General features: G+C 37.8%; 2 protein-coding genes across 3 annotated transcripts; both read left to right on the top strand.

The window, feature by feature from the left end:
• The first annotated feature begins 1,794 nt into the window (after positions 1-1,794).
• On the top strand, positions 1,795-6,082 carry LOC113100541 (uncharacterized). The gene is made up of 4 exons (XM_026265228.1): positions 1,795-2,144; positions 2,272-2,425; positions 2,692-4,720; positions 5,183-6,082. Exons 3-4 carry the CDS (start codon positions 4,621-4,623, stop codon positions 5,908-5,910), a joined length of 828 nt encoding a protein of 275 aa, XP_026121013.1. The 5' UTR covers positions 1,795-2,144; positions 2,272-2,425; positions 2,692-4,620; the 3' UTR covers positions 5,911-6,082.
• A 218-nt stretch (positions 6,083-6,300) lies between these two features.
• LOC113100539 (zinc finger protein 271-like) lies at positions 6,301-13,411 on the top strand. 2 transcript variants are annotated; one of them, XM_026265225.1, is made up of 3 exons: positions 6,301-7,136; positions 11,749-12,106; positions 12,275-13,411. In XM_026265225.1, exons 1-3 carry the CDS (start codon positions 6,818-6,820, stop codon positions 13,332-13,334), a joined length of 1,737 nt encoding a protein of 578 aa, XP_026121010.1. In that variant the 5' UTR covers positions 6,301-6,817; the 3' UTR covers positions 13,335-13,411. The 2 variants fall into 2 exon arrangements, with proteins under 2 accessions (XP_026121010.1, XP_026121008.1); XM_026265223.1 differs by having other exon boundaries at positions 6,307-7,136; positions 11,749-13,411.
• The last annotated feature ends 7,371 nt before the right edge of the window (positions 13,412-20,782 follow it).

The raw sequence follows: 20,782 nt of genomic DNA, 5'->3' as shown, positions 1-20,782 counted from the left end.
TAGACTTTGTAAAAGAGCATATTAGGACCCCTTTAAAAGCACTAAATACACTTCTGTGTCTTTCTAAAGCAAGGCTGGATTTACCTCTTATCATGACAAACAGGCAAAACTCATTTTTGTTCATGCAAGGCCCAGTTTGTAAAAGTAAACTATTAATTTAAATTATAGACAAGTGCAATATCTGCTTAATGCAAATGTAATTGGCTTCATTTACAAAATTAGGTTCAAGTTTATTTGTATAGTGCTTTTTACAATACAAATCGTTACAAAGCAACTTTACAGAAAAGTTGATTTTGTTCGCCTGTCAATTCAAATGTCTTTTGATTGAGGTTAATCACTGTCTGTCAGGTCAGTTTATAGTCGTGATAGCAAAGACACTGATAAATAAACACCTAATCTTCATCTTCAGAAAACCTCTTCAGCTTTTTATTTTATTTCTCATCGAACACAAAACAAATTCAATCATACTGGCAGGAAATGTTCTTTAGATTGTGTTTATTTATATCCATTTATTTGTATTAAACACCACGCTGACGGAAGGAAAGTAATTTAAAATAAGATAAAATTAGACAAAAATTATATTTAAAGTAAATATATATATATATTTTAATCCATTCATTTAGCAACGGATGTAGTGCTGGATGCTGCTCGGACGCGCAGACAGTTATGCTACACGCTTCAAATATCTCACTTAAAGGACCCTTCGAAGGGAGTAGGGCATAGGGATGCTCACTTCGGTTTGCTATTCGCCCCAAATGACCAAAGACATATATACGTAGACGCCTCATGACGTGCTGGAGCGTGAACCAGCGTCGGTGCCATATTGGTTGGGTCTCTCCACTCAACGCTAGCACCAGAGTCAATCGGAGTTAACGGAGAGCGAGCAATTATGCCCGTATTTTGTGCAGCTTACGGTTGCAATAACCGACGCAATATTGATACCAGATCGCATGGGATTACATTCCACAAGTAGGATTGAACAATAATTTAGGTTATTTTACCATTTATACAATTATGCCATCATGACTAACGTTACTTACATGTAACGTTCAGCAGGAACTTGTAACGCAACTTACTCTCATTATCTCTTGCTGGGTTTTTTTTCTCTTCACACTTTGAAGATTTCCCAGTGATACAGGCTTGAGGAGGCAATGGGAAGTTGCTATAAGACGGGAGGGTTTTGTTGTGACTGAGTCGTCAAAGCTCTGCAGTGAACACTTCAAGCCTGATGATTTTGACAGGACGGGTCAGATTGTCAGGCCCCATCTGTCTTCAATTTCCCATGTCATCTTCAAAGAGTAGGTGTATTTTACTCTACATGCTACAGAGATGTCTATGATTCATATGTAAAACAAAAACTGTAAAACCGTTAGATATTTCTGCATGTATTAGTGATATATCGTGTATTAAAATACACTGTGGGATACTAAAACCTTTTCAAGTGTTTTTAATGAAGTTGTTTTTAATTATTAAGTTTATTATATTTTAGCCTGTAGTGACAAGGAACACAAAAACTTTAAGGAAAGCTGAAGAGAGCCTACCAGTGGACCTTTCTCAGCATTTTCCTGAAAGTGAACCTCAGCTCAATGATGTGACTATTTGTAGGCTATTTAATATGTCCCATACAGCTGTGAGCATCATGGCTGTGGTCATATCAAAATATCTTTCTGCAACTCTTTTCAGAAATACTCATACACTTATATGTGTATGAGTATATGTTATAAATAAATAAATACACACGTGAACAAGTACACACCTTCTTTCACTCACATTCTCTCATACACGCACCCTTTCTGACTTTCCCATAGTCATGGTGCTGGCAGTGATATTACGGGTAAGAAATTAAGAATGTGTGCCTGCACATATGCAGTGCTATGCACCAAACAACTGTGAGTGGTATGATATAAACATCACTGAAAATATTTTCATCCTTCTTTCTACTAGGACCACTCCTGTGCATTGCCCAATTCTCCTTCTCGTCTAAAGGCCAGACTCAGTGAAGCTTTGGCTAGAGTGGAGAGTTTAGAGCGGGAGAAGCAAAATGCAAGAGAACGGCAAAGAAAACATAAAGAGTCTTCTGGAAGATCTGAAGGAAAAGAACCTTATTAATGAGGAGTTGAATGAAAGGCTTGTCTTCCACTCTGGTAAAAATAAATTGATAATACAACCTTGAATTGTATGTTGTTTACACTCTTTGTCAGACTTTACAAAAGGTATTATTTCAAGGGAACTTTCTAACTAGTCTGTCTAACTAGTTTAACTGAATTTCAGATCTTCAGGTAGACCTCTTTTCAAATCGGGGCCATGAATACACCAAGGACCAGAGAGAGTTTGCCCTCACACTGCACCTCCATGGCCCAAAAGCCTACAGTTACCTGAGGGATTCTCTGCATCTTCCCCTGCCACATCCACATACATTGCAACGGTGTAGTACATGTTTTTTTTTTATTACACTTTTTAAACATACTGGTTAAAATACTTAAAACACTTCAGCCCTACATAATGTACAACAAACAGGGAACTGATATAGAAGTTTTGAGCGTGTATGTGCTGTTTTCACTATTTTTTTCTTGGAAAATGTCTTCCAAAGTATTGAAAAAAAGAACAATCATAGAAAAAAATGAAAAAGTGCCCAAAATAGGGATCCAAGGGTTGAAGCATGAAATAGCTATTTATTTTATTTTTGTAAAGGTTGATGCAATCAGTGGATGCCAGGCCTGGGCTCAACACAATGATGTTGGACATGTTGAAGATAAGATGTAAAGAAGACCCTGTTAAATATGGCTCTGTGGCCCTCATGTTGGATGCCATGGCCATCAAAAAACATGTCCAGTACAATCCCCATACCCAGAAAATGTCTGGATATGTGGATATTGGGAATGGCATGGATGAGACTGATTTAGCCACAGGGGTGCTTGTTTTTAGGGTGGTAGGAATACAGGGTCATTGGAAAGCTCCAATTGCCTACTACCTCACAAAGTCTCTGTCTCCAGACACAGAAGGTCCTGGTTGTCCATGCTCTGGAGGAATTGCATGCACGTGGCATAAAAGTGGTCTGCATGACAATGAATGGACATGCTTCCAATGTCAACATGTGCAACCAGCTCGGGTGTCAGCTAAAGGGAAACCCCAATGAGCCGTTCAAAACCTTCTTTGAACATCCAGTGACCGCTGACAGGGTGTTTGTGTTGATGGACGCTTGTCACATGTTGAAACTGGCACGCAACATGTTGCAGGCTTACAGCCCGATAACCAGCGCCACTGGAGAAATCAGCTGGTCATACATCGTTGAGCTCAACAATGTCCAAGCAAAAGATGGACTGCATGCGGCCAACAAGATAACAAACAAGCATGTTCAATTTGATGGCCAGAAGATTAAGGTGTCCCTGGGCTGCTCAAACACTGAGTCAATCTGTAGTGATAGCACTGCGCACACTCAGAGACCTTGGTTATTCACAGTTTAAAAACTGTGAAGCAACGGCAGAATTCATTGAGGTAACATAACATACAAACATTGTTATATAACACTGCATATTCTGCATGAAAGCTAATACTTACCTGTAGAGGGAAATCCAAGCAGAGCTTTGTACTAAAGTACTTTTTTTGTATATTGAAATTAGATTATAATTTGATTTCCATGATATGATACTACTGTTATGGGTGATATATCAGTTAACAGAGCCTTATGCTTTTTTAAGATGATTGACAGGTTGTTTGACATCCTGAACAGCCGCAATCCCCATGCCAAGGGTTACAAAGCTCCTCTGAGTGCTTTGAATTGGACAGAGAGAGTAGAGCTCTTGTTGAGAGGCAGGGAATACTTGCTCAGTTTGATGGCACACCCCTCCACCAAACAAAGAGTTTTGTTTTTTTTTATATCGAATGGTTTCCACGAAACATCGTAAGTTAATATGATGCTCTGTTCTCTTGCTACACATCGAGTTCATAAGATGTTCTTTCTCTGGTTTGGATCGTTTTGCTGTCTGCAGTTTTGTTTCTGTTGACTCTTCTGTTCAGTATTTTCCAGGTCATACAGGACAGGTGTCAAATATGGTATGTATGTTCATATGATGTTGCATTTTGCAAAACCAGAGGCAGGAGATAATGTGAGTCCCTCCTGCTTTAAGGAGCATATCTTGTATTGCACTTTTTCTTCTTGTTTATGATGTTTGTCTCTGCATGTTGAAATCTTCTTGTGTTCAGTGTTTTTCAGGTCATAGAGGTGCCAAATGGTATGTACAGTATGACATGTTCTTGTTTTTAAGCTCTTCTTGTTCAGTTTTAATATAGTTCCTAGTTGTTCCTGACACTGACTTATGCTCTCAAGAAGCACCCAGTAATTTTGCACCCAGTAGATTTGTACTGCACTTAAATCATTTACCATTCAGGGACTTTATTGGAGCAAAACATTTATTGCTACCACTATCTCTGTCGCCATGTGTTGTGTTACATGTTATGAATATTTGTAAAAAAGTCAATTAATGTCTTTCAAAAACTTACAATTGCAATTACTAGGTGCTCTCAAGGTGTCTTGTTTTGCCATGATCTTATTGATGAAATGTTTTCTTTTGAAGGTATCTGTCAGTCATTGGCTTTGTCATCAACATGGACACATAGTTGATGATGATTCCTGACCTGCTCCAAGTTCAGTGTTATGTCTGCACATACCGCTTCAGTCAGGATCACTTGGAGCTTTTGTTCAATTCTGTCAGGGCATCAGGTATAATTTTCACATTTATAATTTGTTTTTTTAGTCAATGGGTCAGACCGGATATTGGTACCTTCTGGGTGGGCAAATTACAGTAGAAGTTTATATATATATATATATATATATATATATATACAGTACCTACATACATCCCTAGTTTACAGTATGATTTGATGTGATAGACCTCTCAGACTGGTCATTTATTGGTGGCTATCACTTCATGAAGTAATCCACCCCCTAAAGCAAATGGCACATCAGACACCTGTGTGTATCTTTTTTATAGCCTACCTTTGGAAAAAACATGGTTATACAGTTATTACCTTACTTACCTTTTATAGCCTACCTGTGGGAAAAAATGGTTATACAGTTTCCTTACCTTACCTCAGAAGATATATCTATTATGACTCTGACTGTCCTCATTAAACATCTCTGTAGTCTAAGTGTGTAAAAGGTTGTTGTTGTTTTTTTTTTTAGGAGGCTGGAATAACTATCCAACTGCAGGGCAGTTCCAAGGCATTTTCCGTCGTCTGATGGTTCGTTGTGGTGTCTCACCAAGTGGGTCAGGCAATGTGGCAGCACAAGATGAAACTGTGTCCCTATCAGCTGCAGAAATGCACTCTGCTTTAATGGCAGAGGAAGAGCTCCTATTTCCATTTGCAAACATATCTGCAGTCATATGTGACCACAGTTACCTGCCCACCCGCTTTGGTGGTCTTGTGGACAATGCCCTTGTCTACATTTCAGGGTTTGTTGTCAGAAATTTTTTTAAAAAACTGTCCTGTGAGGTGTGCCGTGCAAGCCTCGTCACAGCTGCTGTACCCTCATCTTTTGAAAAGAGCTACCACCTGCTTGAACTTAAAAACAATGGTGGGCTGATGATCCACTCAGAGGGAACAGTGAAGGTGGTCAGAGCAGCAGAGCGTGTGATTCGACAAAACTCAAAGCAACAAGGGGTCCGTGTGTCCTTCGTCAACCGTTTTGTTCGGGCGGAGATTGGTTCAGAGGATGTGTTCTTACTCGGGGAGCACATTGCAGACACCCAATTTGGAATTGAGAACCATCATTTCATGCTTGTGTCATTTGTGGTGTCTGTATTTCACAAAGTAAGGCTGCACCACATCACAAAATTAACTACCCTGGAGTTACAGAGTGCAAGCATACGCAAGAAGCTGTGCAAAACAGTTCTTTTTAAAGGATTTTAGCTCCCCAGTCCCAGTTGCAAGCCTGACAGGGTAATGTAAGATGCTGGAATGACCTGGCATTATAACGTTTACTTTAGGCCTTTACAAAAATGTTCTGAGCTGGTACAGTATATATGGGAGCTTGTATGTATATGTGTTACAGAAGGTGAGTGAGTGTGTGAGTTAGAGTGTGAGTGAGAAATAAATTCAATTGAAAAATCAAACTTTTCTTTATTAAAATATAAAATTCATTAATTTATACATTTATCTATATGCCTGTGTGAGAGAAATAAATTCAAATGAACAATCAAACTGGTTTCTTTATTAAAATATAAAATTCATTCATTTATACATTTATCAATATGTCATAGTCTACCATATGTCTTAGTTAAAGCTCGTAATACAAAGTATTTCTACATGATAGCAGAGTTTTTCAATGTGTGACAGCAGTTTGTAACAAACCAAACCGTGTGAAAATCCGGTAAAAACTCGGGGAGTTATGATCATTGTATTTTTAGAATACATCTTCCTAAGTAGAAATAAATGCGGGGGACGCCGCATTGGGGACCCATCCAAGATGGCGCCGCGCTGATACGTCCGCTCCAATAGGCAGCGACAGTCTATGAGGCGTCTACGTATATTATGTCTATGCAAATGACGACGAACTGACATGAGGGTCCCGTCGTTTCGCTCCAGTCCAGCGGGAGGCGCCTAACACATCCGTTTGTTTGACAAATTAAACCTCAGAGGAAGAAGTTCAGTTTCATCGCGCTCTCTGTTGTTTTGTCGGTATGACATGTTTCTAAAATAAAATAATACAGTTTTTGAATCAGTTCAGTAAATACCTGTAATATTCTCTTCTTCATATTCGTGATTGAGTCTTGAAGCGAGTCGTTTATCATCTGAACTGAGATCTGCTGCTGTGAAGATGGAGTTTGTTAAAGAAGAGAGAGAAGAGAACACGAGTGAACCAGAAACCAGCACAATAAAACAAGAGGAACCAGAAACCTGCACAATAAAACAAGAAGAACCAGAAACCTGGAGAATAAAACAGGAGGCACCAGAAACCTGCACAATAAAACAAGAGGACCCAGGAACCTGGAGAATAAAACACGAGGAACCCGAAACCTGCACAATAAAACAAGAGGAACCAGAAACCTGGAGAATAAAACACGAGGAACCAGAAACCTGCACAATAAAACACGAGGAACCAGAAACTTTGAGAATAAAACACGAGGAACAAGGAGGTTGGTGTTTATTCTTCATTCATCTTTAATGACTCTTTGTGGTACATAAGGCTTATAAAGCTTTTTTTCTGGGTATTTTTGAGCACTGGAGAATTTCTGTGTAGACGTGTGTGTGTGTGTGTGTGTGTGTGTGTGTGTGTGTGTGTGTGTGTATATAAGCATATTAATAACTTGTGATAACACTGTAATCGGCACAATCCAACACTGTAATCAGCACAATCTCTGCAACAATAATATGCTGTGCAGTAAGATGTAGAATACATGTTTGTGTTTTTGAAAAAACAACATTTATGGTTAGCGTGAATTTTTTTAACTCACTGAAATAAGGCCATGATACACAAACAGAACATTTGTTCATAAAACATAATAATGTTCTGATCTCATGATAAATGTTATTTTGAATAATGTGTATTACCAGACAGTTGAACAGTATTTTTTCTACTATCAAATGTGCCCCAGCTACTGTTTGGTTACCCACATTCTTCAAAATATCTTTTTTCTTTTGTGTTCACAGCAAGAAAGATATTAAAGGGTTAGTTCACCCAAAAATTAAAATTATGTTTTACTCACTGTCAAGAACTCTTTAGGTGTATATGACTGATTTATTTCAGATTAATCCAATCTGATTTATATATAAAAAAAAATCCTGGCTCTTCCAAGCATTAGAATTGGAGTAGGAGAGTGTATTGAGTCCAAAAGTAATCAAATTAAGCATGCGCATCTGTAATAAAAAGTGCCTCACATGGCTCCGAGGAATGAATAAAGGCCTCCTGTATTAGGGTTGTGCCGATAGACAATAGTATCATTTTCTTATTGATGTATTAGATTATAATAATAACTATAATTTTTTTATTAGGCGGCTTATTATAATACGGCTATCAAACTGCCCAGCTATTTCACTTCAGCACCGGATTTCTCACACACTGCACGCAGGAGGATTAGAGTAGTTGTTGTAGTTGCTGAAGTTGTCCGCTTTGACTCAGATAACTCGTTAAATCCATGAAAAAAAAAAAGACCAAGAATGAGGAGTTGTTGTCCAACACATTTAATGGCTGCTACACGACACAACACATTTGTGAAAGATTAACTCTTTTTTCGTGTTACAAATAAAGATAAGACAAAATAATAACAAAGCGGCAGAGTGAACTTATCATCCATAATAGTTCTCACAAAGTCCTTCTCTTAAAGACTGATCACTTATAACACTCACTATGTGGTGATGACGTAGAAGGACTATGTGAGGGTGTACTCACACTAGCCAGTTTGAACCGTGCCCGGGTGCGTTTGACCACCAAAGCGCGGTTCGTTTGACTAGTGTGAGTGCTCCGAATCGTGCCCAGGCGTGGCTCGATTGGCCGGCCCTGGCCCGCTTGGAAGAGGTGGGCCAGGGCACGGTTCAGTTGGACTCGGGTGCGGTTCGCATGCAGTGTGAGCGCTAACCGTGCAGGAGCACGGAAAAGGACGCGTTGCGTCACGGTTTTGCGACGCTCCAAAACCAACATGGCAGGGAAAGGGTCGCTTTGGTCTACGGCAGAGGTGCAAAACGCATAAAAACTAAAAACTGCAAAATCCTTGCTGCACTTCAGCTGGTACATTGCAAACATCCTCATACGAGCAGCGCGATTACGTGAAAATTTTCGCGCCACTAAGGCGACACATCTGTTTAACAACAGGCTGTGAGAGGGCTGTGGACAAAACGACACAAAATTATCCACAAAGAAAACAGAGCGATGTACTCCATTGCGTTCAGAGAGCGCCGCTCTTCCTGTTTATCCCGAAACCATCGCACCATAATGACGTAAGCGTGCTCCGGCACGAATGCTGAAACGCTATATGTGAGTGCAGGCCAGAGGGGGAGTGGGGAGGGGGGACAATCGTACTCAGACCCGGTTCATGGCAACCGTGCCTAGTGTGAGTGCACCCTGAGAATCACCTTGGATAAATTCAGTCTGCCGCCTTGTTATTATTTTTATGCACTCCACACTATAATGTGAAGCACGCAAAATACATAGTTTTGGCCGCTATGAAGTCTCCATCCACAAACAGACATACATCGTCTGCAGATATAAGGTATTTCTTTAGCTACAATAAGTTTTTAATAGTGCTGGGCGGTATACCGGTTCATACCGAAAACCGGTGTATATTTTTGGTGAGATTTTTTTATATACCGCCATACCGCTGTATTTAATAACTCAACGTATAGAATGAATGTTATGCTGCGCCATTACAATGTTTCAGATGGACCCTTTACAATGTTGCACTTCTAAGCAGCGACTGCGATCCGTGGTGAGGGTAAACTCAGCAGTGCTCTGGTTAGAGCTGTGCAAAAAATCGAATGCGATTTTCATGCACATCTCATCAGTAAAAACGCTCCTTTAGTTAGAAGTATTATCTCCAGCACATGTGTTCAGATCAGGGTTGCCAGGTTTTCACAACAAACCCTGCCCTGTTGCTTCTCAAAACTAGTCCAAAACTAATCGCAGTTCCAGGAGGTTCCCAGATAAAAAAAAATTGCTTCTGTGGTTGTTTTTCATGTCCGCGGGTCGAAGTGACCCCAATACAAATAATGTGATATATAGCCCCTAAAATGCGAACTTTACCAAGGCAACCATGCCATAAAACGTACATTTTAATCCCGGAAAGCAATTTTTTTTTATCGGGGAACCTCCTGGAAACGCGATTGGGCTAATTTTGGACTAGTAAGCAACTGGGCAGGATTTGTTGTGAAAACCTGGCAACCATGATCTGAATGCACGCGCTGGAGATATACTTCTAATTACAGGAGCGTTTTTACTGATGGGATGTGCATGAAAACCGTATTTGATTTTTTGCACAGCCCTAGCTCTGGTGTTACGTTACGCCTGTTTCACACACAGTCCGTCTGCAGTTCGGTGTTGTTGTCCGTCAGTGCGTTCCAGGAGCGGTGCGTCTGCAGCAGTGCAGCGATTGTTAACGTACTGAGTCTATTTTTGCTGTGCTGCAGGCGCTAAATTAAAGTGAAAGTGCATTGTTCGTGAGAAAAGTGAACATGGATTGACATGGAAATGCAGTCATTTCACAATAAATGTATACTAGGGCTGGGCGATATATCTAACAATATGATCATGCGCATCTAATCAGTAAAGCTGCTTCCTTGATCACTGCTAAAATCGCCATCGCCTGCTTATAATTGGGGTGGCATTTAATAGACAGAGCCGTAGATCGCTGACAAGCTACGCAATATCGCGTTCATTATCGCAGATGAATCACCTTCGATAATGAACGCGATATTGCGTAGCTTGTCAGCGATCTACGGCTCTGTCTATTAAATGCCATTCCAGGTGATGGCGATTTTAGCGGTGATCACGGAAGCAGCTTTACTGATAAGATGCGCATGTTCATATCGCAACTGGGCAGGATTTGTTGTGAAAACCTGGCAACCATGATCTGAAAGCACGTGCTGGAGATATACTTCTAATTACAGGAGCATCTTTACTGATGAAATGTGCATGAAAATCACATTCGATTTTTTGCACAGCTCTACTATGAAGTGAAGACCATTTCAGATGACTACCTCTTGAAGCTCATCAAGAGAATGCCAAGAGTGTGCAAAGCAGTAATCAAAGCAAAAGGTGGCTACTTTGAAGAACCTACAAAATGACATATTTTCAGTTGTTTCACACACTTTTATACAAAGAGACTTACAGTGCACTCAGGCTATCACTTTTTACCAGTCATGTGTTCCCGGGGAATCAAACCCCCAACCTTGCGCTTAATAAAGCAATGCTCTACCAATTGAGCTACAGGAACACAACCCTAGAGAAGACAACCATAGGCCAACGATTAGTCTTACGCTTGCAGCTGTAGCTTGCAACCATCTGCAATATTGCAAACATACACACAGAGAAATTAGTATAACTGCTGGCAAAAGAAATACCCACTCACTCTATCACCAACTTTGAAAATGTTATTTTTTTTATTTATTTTTTTTTATTTTTTTTAGATAGGAATTTTGGGTTTTCATGAGCTGTATGCCAAAATCATCAGTATTAAAACAATAAAAGACCTGAAATATTTCAGTTGGTGTGCAATGAATCTAAATTATATGAAAGTAAAATTTTTATCATTACATTATGGAAATTATGAACTTTTATCACAATATGCAATTTTTTTTTAGAAGTACCTCTGTGTGTGTATATATATATATATATATATATATATATATATATATATATATATATATATATATATATGCCTTCAGATTAAGACAATGTTTAAGAGAAATAGGCTTTTTTGTGTACACAGAAAAGTCTTAGATCGTTGAGTTCAGCTCATAAAAAATGGGGGCAAAAACTTAAGTGTTGTGTTTATAATTTTGTTCTATATATATGTATATAAATGTTTGTATATGTATATAAAATAAATAAATATATACATTTTACTAGGGTTGTGATGTCAAACTGACCGAAAAGAAAAATTATGCTTAAAAATGTTTAACGGGTCTCCCTATTAAATTAGTAAAACACATTTTAGTAACATTACAGCAGACAAGACAGTAAAGCTAAAGCAAGAAAAGTTAATTGTGTATTTGCAGAAGTTCTCTCAGATTTTAACAATATACTTTTCATTTCAGAGTTCATTGAAGAAAAAGAGGAAAATGAAGAATCAAGTGAAGTTGAGGAGAAAAATCATGTCAAAACTGGTGGAAAACCTTTGATTTGCTTTCAAACTAAACAGAAAGATTTAAAGAAAACAAGAGTTAAGAAATCTTTCACCTGCGATCAGTGTGGAAAGAGTTTCAAATGTAAATCAAATCTTAATCGTCACATGACAGTTCATACTGGAGAGAAACCATTCACTTGCGATCAGTGCGGGAAGAGTTTCACACAATCATCAAACCTTAAGAATCACATGAACATCCACACTGGAGAGAAGCAGTACGCATGTGATCAGTGCGGTAAAATCTTTTTATGGGCTTCACTTCTGAAGAAACATTTGAAAATTCATGCAAAGAAGAAGCCACATTCATGTAATTTGTGTGGTAAGAGTTTTTTGAATCTACAAAGTTGGAAAAAACATCAGAAAATACATACTGGTGTGAGAGAGTACATGTGCTTTGGGTGTGTAAAGACTTTTAGTTCAGCGAGCAGTTTAAAACTGCATGAGAGGATTCACACTGGAGAGAAACCTTACAAGTGTTCACACTGTGACAAGAGATTCAGTGATTCATCATCTCTGAAAAAACATGAGATGATCCACACTGGAGAGAAACCTTACAAGTGTTCACATTGTGACAAGAGATTCAGTCAGTCAGAAAATCTGAAAACACATGAGAGGATCCACACTGGAGAGAAACCTTACAAGTGTTCTCACTGTGACAAGAGATTTAGTCGTTCATCAAGTCTGAAAATACACCAGAGGATCCACACTGGAGAGAAACCTTATAAGTGTTCACACTGTGACAAGAGATTCCGTCGGTTAACACATCTGAAAACACATGAGAGGATTCACACTGGAGAGAAACCGTATAAGTGTTCACACTGTGACAAGAGATTCAATAATTTATTAAGTCTGAAAAGACATGAGAGGATTCACACTGGAGAGAAACCTTACAAGTGTTCACACTGTGACAAGAGATTCAATAATTTATTAAGTCTGAAAACACATGAGAGGATTCACACTGGAGAGAAACCGTATAAGTGTTCACACTGTGACAAGAGTTTCAATAATTTATTAAGTCTGAAAAGACATGAGATGATCCACACTGGAGAGAAACCTTTTAAGTGTCCACACTGTGACAAGAGATTCAGTCAAACAGGAGATCTAAAAACACACAAGAGGATCCACACTGGAGAGAAACCTTACAAGTGTTCACATTGTGACAAGAGATTCAGTGGTTCATCAAGTCTGAAAACACATGAGAGGATTCACACTGGAGAGAAACCTTACAAGTGTTCACACTGTGACAAGAGATTCAGTGGTTCATCGAGTCTGAAAACACATGAGAGGATTCACACTGGAGAGAAACCTTACAAGTGTTCACACTGTGACAAGAGTTTCAATAATATATCAAATCTGAAAACACACGAGAGGATTCACACTGGAGAGAAAGCACATCACTCCAATGTACAAGGGAAGCGTTCCATTAAGTCATTTGTTATACACAGTCAAACAAAAACCAATCACAGTAAGGCCCCTTACACGCGGAAACACATTTAGCTGTATATGTAAATATTTTGTATGGTATATGTGTTTCGTCCAGACTGATCCAGCATTCGGGGCAGTGAAAACCCTATTATTTTTAAAATCAGATCCCAGAGTGGATAAATCTGAAAATGACACCTTTGCGATTTTGTGTATTGCCAATCCATATATTTTGTTAAACAATGATGTCATCACCCCACGTCTCGACCATATTCAGACACTGCTATGTCATTTAACACCAACAACAATGGAGGACTACATGTTTGTGCTCATGCTGCAGAAGCTACTGAGTCTGTGAGCTTGACTAAACTTACTAGTAGAGCAGCACAATATTGGAAAAAAAAACCTCACATCGTGAGATTTTTCTCAGCGATGTATATCGCGATATGAAAAAAAAATCACCAGATGACTTGAACAGCTCTCTTTGAAAAAAAATAAATAAATGATTTGGGGTGATTTTGTAAGTGATTAAATTAACTAAGAAAAAAGCAAATTACAATAATTGATAGATATAATAGAAAATGATACAAATGAAATAAAAAAAAAGTGCTTTATATTCTTCAGGTAAGTCAAACTGTTACTGTTTGTTACAGTTAAGTCGTATATGTTACTGCTGCGTTACATTGCTGACAGAATGCAGTGTTTATAATCTAGATATTGTAAAGAGGATGTAGCACACACACTGTCAAGTCAAGTGCCAGTGGATTACAGACTCGCGAGACCCTACGCAACAAAGAGTGGCGTGGGACAAGACTCGTGTGTGTGTGTAGGAAAATAAAAGGATTCATGGGACTTCGCAAAGTGGAAATATCTAAAACAAATAAATTGTTATTCATCTATTGCTCAAAAGCAAAATGAACTCATATTAAATGTACATGATAAACAGGTGCAAGCGTATGCAGAGCTTCTATTTAGGCTATAACAGGGATTAATGCGAGATACTGATCCAAAAGCACCCTTGTGTTAAAAGAGTTACATTTCTTCCTTTAATATTCCTTTAATAAAGCGAGTTTGTCATTATGGTTGCTGTTTTCATTTCAAATAAATAGAACATTGAACCACGAACTTAGCATTTGTTTTAAAAGAGGGAAAATATCTTATTTTTGTTACAATATAATTTTTTGTTTTCATTTTGTTAATAAAAGTAAAATGCCTTTAAATGCCAATGGGAATTTGTACCACTGTACTATTTTATTGCTTATGTGTTTTAATTAATGGGCTAACAATGAATCACAAACTATAGTTTTAAAGAAAGGTGAAATCCAAAGTCTTTTAAATAAAAATAAAAAAGACTAGGTAATGCTGCGCTGCGGCTGTGCAACACTGTATCAGACGGACCCTTTACAATGTTGCACTTTTCTAAGCAGCGACTGCGAGGCGTGTTGGGGGTGAAGTCAGCAGTGCCCTGGTGTTACGTTAAGCCTGTTTCACACATAGTCTGTCTGCAGTGCAGTGTTGTGGTCCGTCAGTGTGACTTATATTCTGGAAAAACCGGTGTATATATAAATATTAAAAGCTAATGTTTTCATGTTGGTTCATTCTTGGTTTAAAAAAAAAAAAAAAAAAATCTTCAGGTTCCATATGTAGAGCGAAATGAGAACAGTCCAGCATTTAGAAATAATTCTTATTAAATCTGTTATTATTATTGATTTTTAAAACTGCTAACACTTTGCATTTTTTAATTATGCCTTTACTGTGTGACCAAAAATTCAGTATTTTCTTTTTCAGCTGTTTAATCGTGCTGGTGCCTTGTTCACATATTCATTGGAAACAGCAGCCATTCACCGAGCCATACGGCACGGGTAGCGGTCCACTTTGGTATATTTTTGTTCATTATGATTTTTTTCCATCTGTACTAAAAAACGTGTGAACTACAAAGCCTATTTTACCTACTGAATAATAGTTAAGCTTGAAATGGGCAACATCACGAATATAGAAACATTTGGATTTCTCCAGAATTTCTCCAACCTTAACTTATGTTTCCTTTAAATTATCATTATTATTGTTATCTATATATAACTAAGCATAAAACTGTATACTGCAATTACATTTATCCATTGGAATTATACATTTTTAATTATTTTTCTGTATTGATAAATTTGTTAAATGTAAAGGATTTGTTGTAAAGTGAGGGGAACTAAAAATATCCTGTTGGCACATTATAACATTAGGCCTGCCTTTTCTGTGCAACTTTTTTTTCCTCTTACCAAAAAAAAAAAATGTGCAGCAAAAGAAAATTGGCCATTAATCAGTTAAAATGTTACTGTGGGTTAAAAAAATACATATACTTATGGTGCGTTCAAGTCCTCCTGGGAAGTTCGTATGCACGAGGTGGGAAGTCGTGCTTATGACGGCATGTGCGTTCAAGTCACTTTCGTCGAAGCAAGATGGCGTGTACTTTCTCTTAATTAAAAACACAAAAATACAGCAATGTTCTTTAACTCTTGTTCTAGAAAATTAAGAACAAAGAAATGTGCATTAGGTATACTTCGTTTTTTCATGTTTTAAATTATTTTATGAAGCCGCAGCCAATTTTGTTACAATTTGCATTGTTATATTATAATGCCATCATATTATATGTCATCGATTAACTTACTGTGCTGCAAATAGAAAAGCCTGACAATATCACATCTAAATACCTTTAAGTATTGTATATTCCGCCATGTTAATCACTGACACGCCCCCAACTCGTACAGATCGGGGCTTAAAGAAAATCCCGAGCTCCCCACTGGTATTTACGATATTGTGGTGGCATTCATGTGCATTCAACTCGGAAATACGATCTAAACGAGATGACTTGAACTCACCATTAGGAACAGAGTATTGGCCTAGAGCAGTGTTTCTCAAACTTTTTCAGCCCAAGGACAAATTCAATTCAATTCAAGTTTATTTGTATAGCGCTTTTTACAATACAAATCATTACAACTTTACAGAAAATTATGTTTCTACAATATTTAGTAGTAGCTAGTAGTTTGTGCAGGTTTGACAGGATTTTAGAAAAAAATAAAATAATAATAATAATAATACAAGACGTAGTCCGCTAGACGATGAACTATCAATATTAGTAATTAATAGTTATTATATGATGCAGTCACACATTTAGCAATAATTGTTAGTTCTGTTTGTTGATTCAAGGTTAGCATCATCTTGGGTCCTCTGAGGGTCAGCATCATCTCTTCTCCGGTGTTCTGGATCCAGACTGGAGCTTGTGTAAATCCTAGTTATCACGGGATGTAAATCCCGTGGCAAAACATAGAAACAAAATAGAGACATCATTAGCATAGCTGCTGATCCAACAATGTAAAATAAGTTTAACCCAAGCTAATGAATAAGAATGTACATTTGATCAGATGCAACTACACTCACAATTTAAAAGTTACATTATTCGTATGCTTGGCGAAAGAGATGTGTTTTTAATCTAGATTTAAACAGAGAGAGTGTGTCTGAACCCTGAAGATTATCAGGAAGGCTATTCCAGAGTTTGGGAGCCAAATGTGAGAAAGCTCTACCTCCTTTAGTGGACTTTGCTATCCTAGGAACTACCCAAAGTCCAGCGTTTTGTGACCTTAGGGTGCGTGATGGGTTGTAGCGTGGTAGAAGGCTAGTTAGGTACGCAGGAGCTAAACCATTTAGTGCCTTATAGGTAAGTAATGATAATTTGTAACTGATACGGAACTTAATAGGTAGCCAGTGCAGAGACTGTAAAATTGGGGAAATATCATCATATTTTCTTGACCTCGTAATGACTCTAGCTGCTGCATTTTGGACGACCTGTAGCTTGTTTATTGACGAAGCAGGACAACCACCTAGAAGTGCATTACAATAGTCCAGTCTAGAGGTCATAAATGCATGAACTGGCTTTTCTGCATCAGAAACAGATAACATGTTTTGTAGCTTGGCAATGTTTCTAAGATGGAAGAATGCAGTTTTTGTAACATTGGAAATATGATTTTCAAAAGACAAATTGCTGTCTAATAAAACACCCAGATTTCTGACTGTAGAGGAAGTAACGGTACATCCGTCTAGTTGCAGATTGTAATCTACAAGATTCTGTGTAGTGTTTTTTGGTCCAATAACTAATATCTCTGTCTTATCCGAATATAATTGGAGAAAATTATTTGTCATCCAATCTTTTACATTTTTAACACACTCTGTTAGCTTAGATAATTGGGAAGTTTTATCTGGTCTTGTTGAGATATAAAGCTGAGTATTATCAGCATAACAGTGGAAGCTAATTCCGTATTTTCTAATAATATTACCAAGGGGTAACATGTATATTGAAAATAGAAGGGGACCTAGGACGGATCCTTGTGGCACTCCATATTTTACTGATGATAAATGAGATGACACCCCATTTAAGTAAACAAAATGGTAGCGATCGGACAGGTAGGATCTAAACCATCTTAGAGCCTGCCCTTGAATACCTGTATAGTTTTGTAACCGATCTATGAGTATGTCATGATCTATGGTGTCGAACGCAGAACTAAGATCAAGTAAGACTAGAAATGAGATGCAGCCTTGATGCAAGGAGCAGGTCATTTGTAATTTTAACAAGTGCAGTTTCTGTGCTATGGTGGGGCCTAAAACCTGACTGAAATTCTTCATACAGATCATTTTTATGCAGGAAGGTGCTCAATTGAGCAGACACAACTTTTTCTAAAATTTTAGACATAAATGGAAGATTTGAAATAGGCCTATAATTTGCCAGTACACTAGGATCTAGTTTTGGTTTCTTAATAAGAGGCTTGATAACCGCCAGCTTGAATGGTTTTGGGACGTGTCCTAAAGATAACGACGAGTTAATGATATTGAGAAGCGGTTCTTCGGCTACAGGTAACAGCTCTTTCAGTAATTTAGTGGGTACAGGATCTAATAAACATGTTGTTGTTTTAGATACAGTGATAATTTTATTGAGCTCTTCCTGTCCTATATTTGTAAAGCACTGCAGTTTATCTTTGGGTGCGATGGATGAAACTGAAGTGCTAGACGCTGTAGAATCTACATTCGCTATTGTATTTCTAATGTTATCTATTTTATCAGTGAAGAAATTAATAAAGTCATTACTATTTAACGTTGGTGGAATATTTGAATCGGGTGGCGTCTGGTAATTTGTTAACTTAGTCACTGTGCTAAATAAAAACCTTGGATTGTTTTAGTTATTTTCAATGGGTTTGTGGATATGCTCTGCCCTAGCAGTTTTTAGAGCCTTTCTATAGCTGGACATACTGTTTTTCCATGCAATTCTAAAAACTTCTAAGTTAGTTTTTCTCCATTTGCGTTCAAGACTACGAGTTTCTTTCTTGAGAGAGTGAGTATTACTGTTCTACCATGGTACAGTAAGTTTTTCTCTAACCTTTTTCAATTTGATGGGGGCAACAGCTTCTAATGTATTAGAGAAAATAGTGCCCATGTTGTCAGTAATTTCGTCTAATTCATGTGTACTTTTGGGTACAAATTGCAGTTGAGATAGTTCAGGCAGGTTTTTTGGGAATCTTTCTTTGGTAGCTGGAACAATAGTTCTGCCCAGACGGTAACGCTGATACATATAGTTAATATCAGTTATACGCAGCATGCACGATACAAGGAAATGGTCTGTAATATCATCACTTTGAGGTACAATACCTATAGCAGTAAGATTGATTCCATGCGATATAATTAAATCTAGTGTATGATTAAAACGATGAGTGGGCCCGGTGACATTATGTTTGACTCCAAAAGAGTTTATTAGGTCAGTAAACGCAAGTCCTAATGCATCATTTGCATTATCAACGTGAATATTAAAATCTCCCATGATTAGCGCCTTATCAACTGTAACTAGAGGGTCTGAGAGGAAAAAAGAGTATACAGCCCTGGTGGTCTATACACAGTAGCCAGAGCAAGAGATACATTAGATTTATTTTGCATGTCTGACAGTGTAACATTTAGCAGAAGTATTTCAAAAGAGTTAAACCTGTATCCCGTTTTCTGGGTAACATTGAGAATATCACTATATATTGTTGCAACACCTCCCCCACGACCAGTCTGACGGGGCTCATGCTTATAGCAGTAGTTTGGTGGAGTCGACTCATTTAGACCAAAATAATCATTTGGTTTTAGCCAGGTTTCAGTCAAGCAGAATACATCAAAAATATTATCTGTGATAATTTCATTTACAATAACTGCTTTTTCTGGTTTAATTGCGATAAGATTTTTTCTAGATCCTACATTATATTTATATTTTGACCTCACTATTCGGGGAACAGACACAGTCTTAATAGTTTTTACAGTGCAAGTACTTTTATCATTTAAGCGGGTGGAACAAAACTCATCATAATGCTTATTTGAGAATTGACTTACTAGTCCACTTTATCTTCCAATTTTTTTCTGAGGACCACCTAACAGAATCGCACTCTAACACACCCCCAAAAACCAACAAATTAGGAAGGATAAGCTAAATTCAAGTTTAATATGCAACTGTTTAAGTCAAAAACTAATTATTCAAACACAAATGCAATGATATGATCAGAAATTATTATATAAATTTTTACTTAATTTGAAAAAGTAAATGTGAAATAATTGCAGCAACAAACTACACATGTGGAAAAAAAACTTCAATTAAACATACTGTAACAGCCTAGGTCCCACTTAATGCCATTCCAAAGAGCCATTATTTTAAAACTGAGGTGGTGGGTATAGGAAGTATATGGTTGTAACTATGGTAACAATAAAATGCTAAAAAGAATGTTCCCCTTAATGTCCAATATCACTGGAATTACTTGCATTTAACACATGAAACAAAAACTAGTATATTACAAAACTAATAGATCTGTGGATTTTAGATTTTGAGATTTCCATCTAAAACTTAACGTGAATATTAATGAGACGGGTGGTGCTGCTTATCACACATCAGTTTCTGAATGTCTGGCACCAAATAGGAGAGTTTCAGTCTCATACTAGGCTCCACATTTAGTCTGTTGCGCTGTTTTGTTTTCAAACCAACCAGTGTGGAAAACCCAACTTCACAGTCGTTTGTAGTTGGGAAGGGCATGAGCACTTTGAAGGCAGATTATGCAAGCTTTGGGCTAGGTTCACACTGCAGGATTTAATGCTCAATTCCGATTTTTTTTTTGCAAGGCCGTTCACATTTCCAATTAAATGCAACCTTTTGTGATCTCCTGTGTGAACGTGAAATGACCCAGAAGTGACCCGCATGCGCGGAAGAGTACTCAACGGTGAACGACGTCACTTGTTGTTTGCGGAAGTACGTTAGCTAACGGTAAACATGGATGTCGACAACACTCTAACTTAGTCAACAGCTGAGCTCTTTTTGCAATATTAAAGTTATTTTCCCAACGGAGCAAGCACAATTACAATCTTCTCGTTTTAAGAAGAAAATTAAAAAGGAGAAGAGCAAGGTTTTTGGCCATTGGCGTTTTGTGGAGCAGTGTTCAGTACAGAGAACCATGTGGGTGCGGAGTCGAATG

Source organism: Carassius auratus, unplaced genomic scaffold (assembly GCF_003368295.1).
Source record: "Carassius auratus strain Wakin unplaced genomic scaffold, ASM336829v1 scaf_tig00217304, whole genome shotgun sequence".
NCBI classification, from domain to species: Eukaryota; Metazoa; Chordata; class Actinopteri; order Cypriniformes; family Cyprinidae; genus Carassius; species Carassius auratus.
Note: the sequence above shows the minus strand (reverse complement) of the source record. Positions and strands in the feature narration are given on the sequence as shown.

Coding starts and splice junctions, on each gene's coding strand:
- LOC113100541 (XM_026265228.1), top strand. CDS start 4,621: ATGATGATTCCTGACCTGCTCCAAGTTCAGTGTTATGTCTGCACATAC. Junction 4,721..5,182: donor CAATTCTGTCAGGGCATCAG/GTATAATTTTCA, acceptor TTTTTTTTTTAG/GAGGCTGGAATAACTATCCA.
- LOC113100539 (XM_026265223.1), top strand. CDS start 6,818: ATGGAGTTTGTTAAAGAAGAGAGAGAAGAGAACACGAGTGAACCAGAA. Junction 7,137..11,748: donor AAAACACGAGGAACAAGGAG/GTTGGTGTTTAT, acceptor TTTTCATTTCAG/AGTTCATTGAAGAAAAAGAG.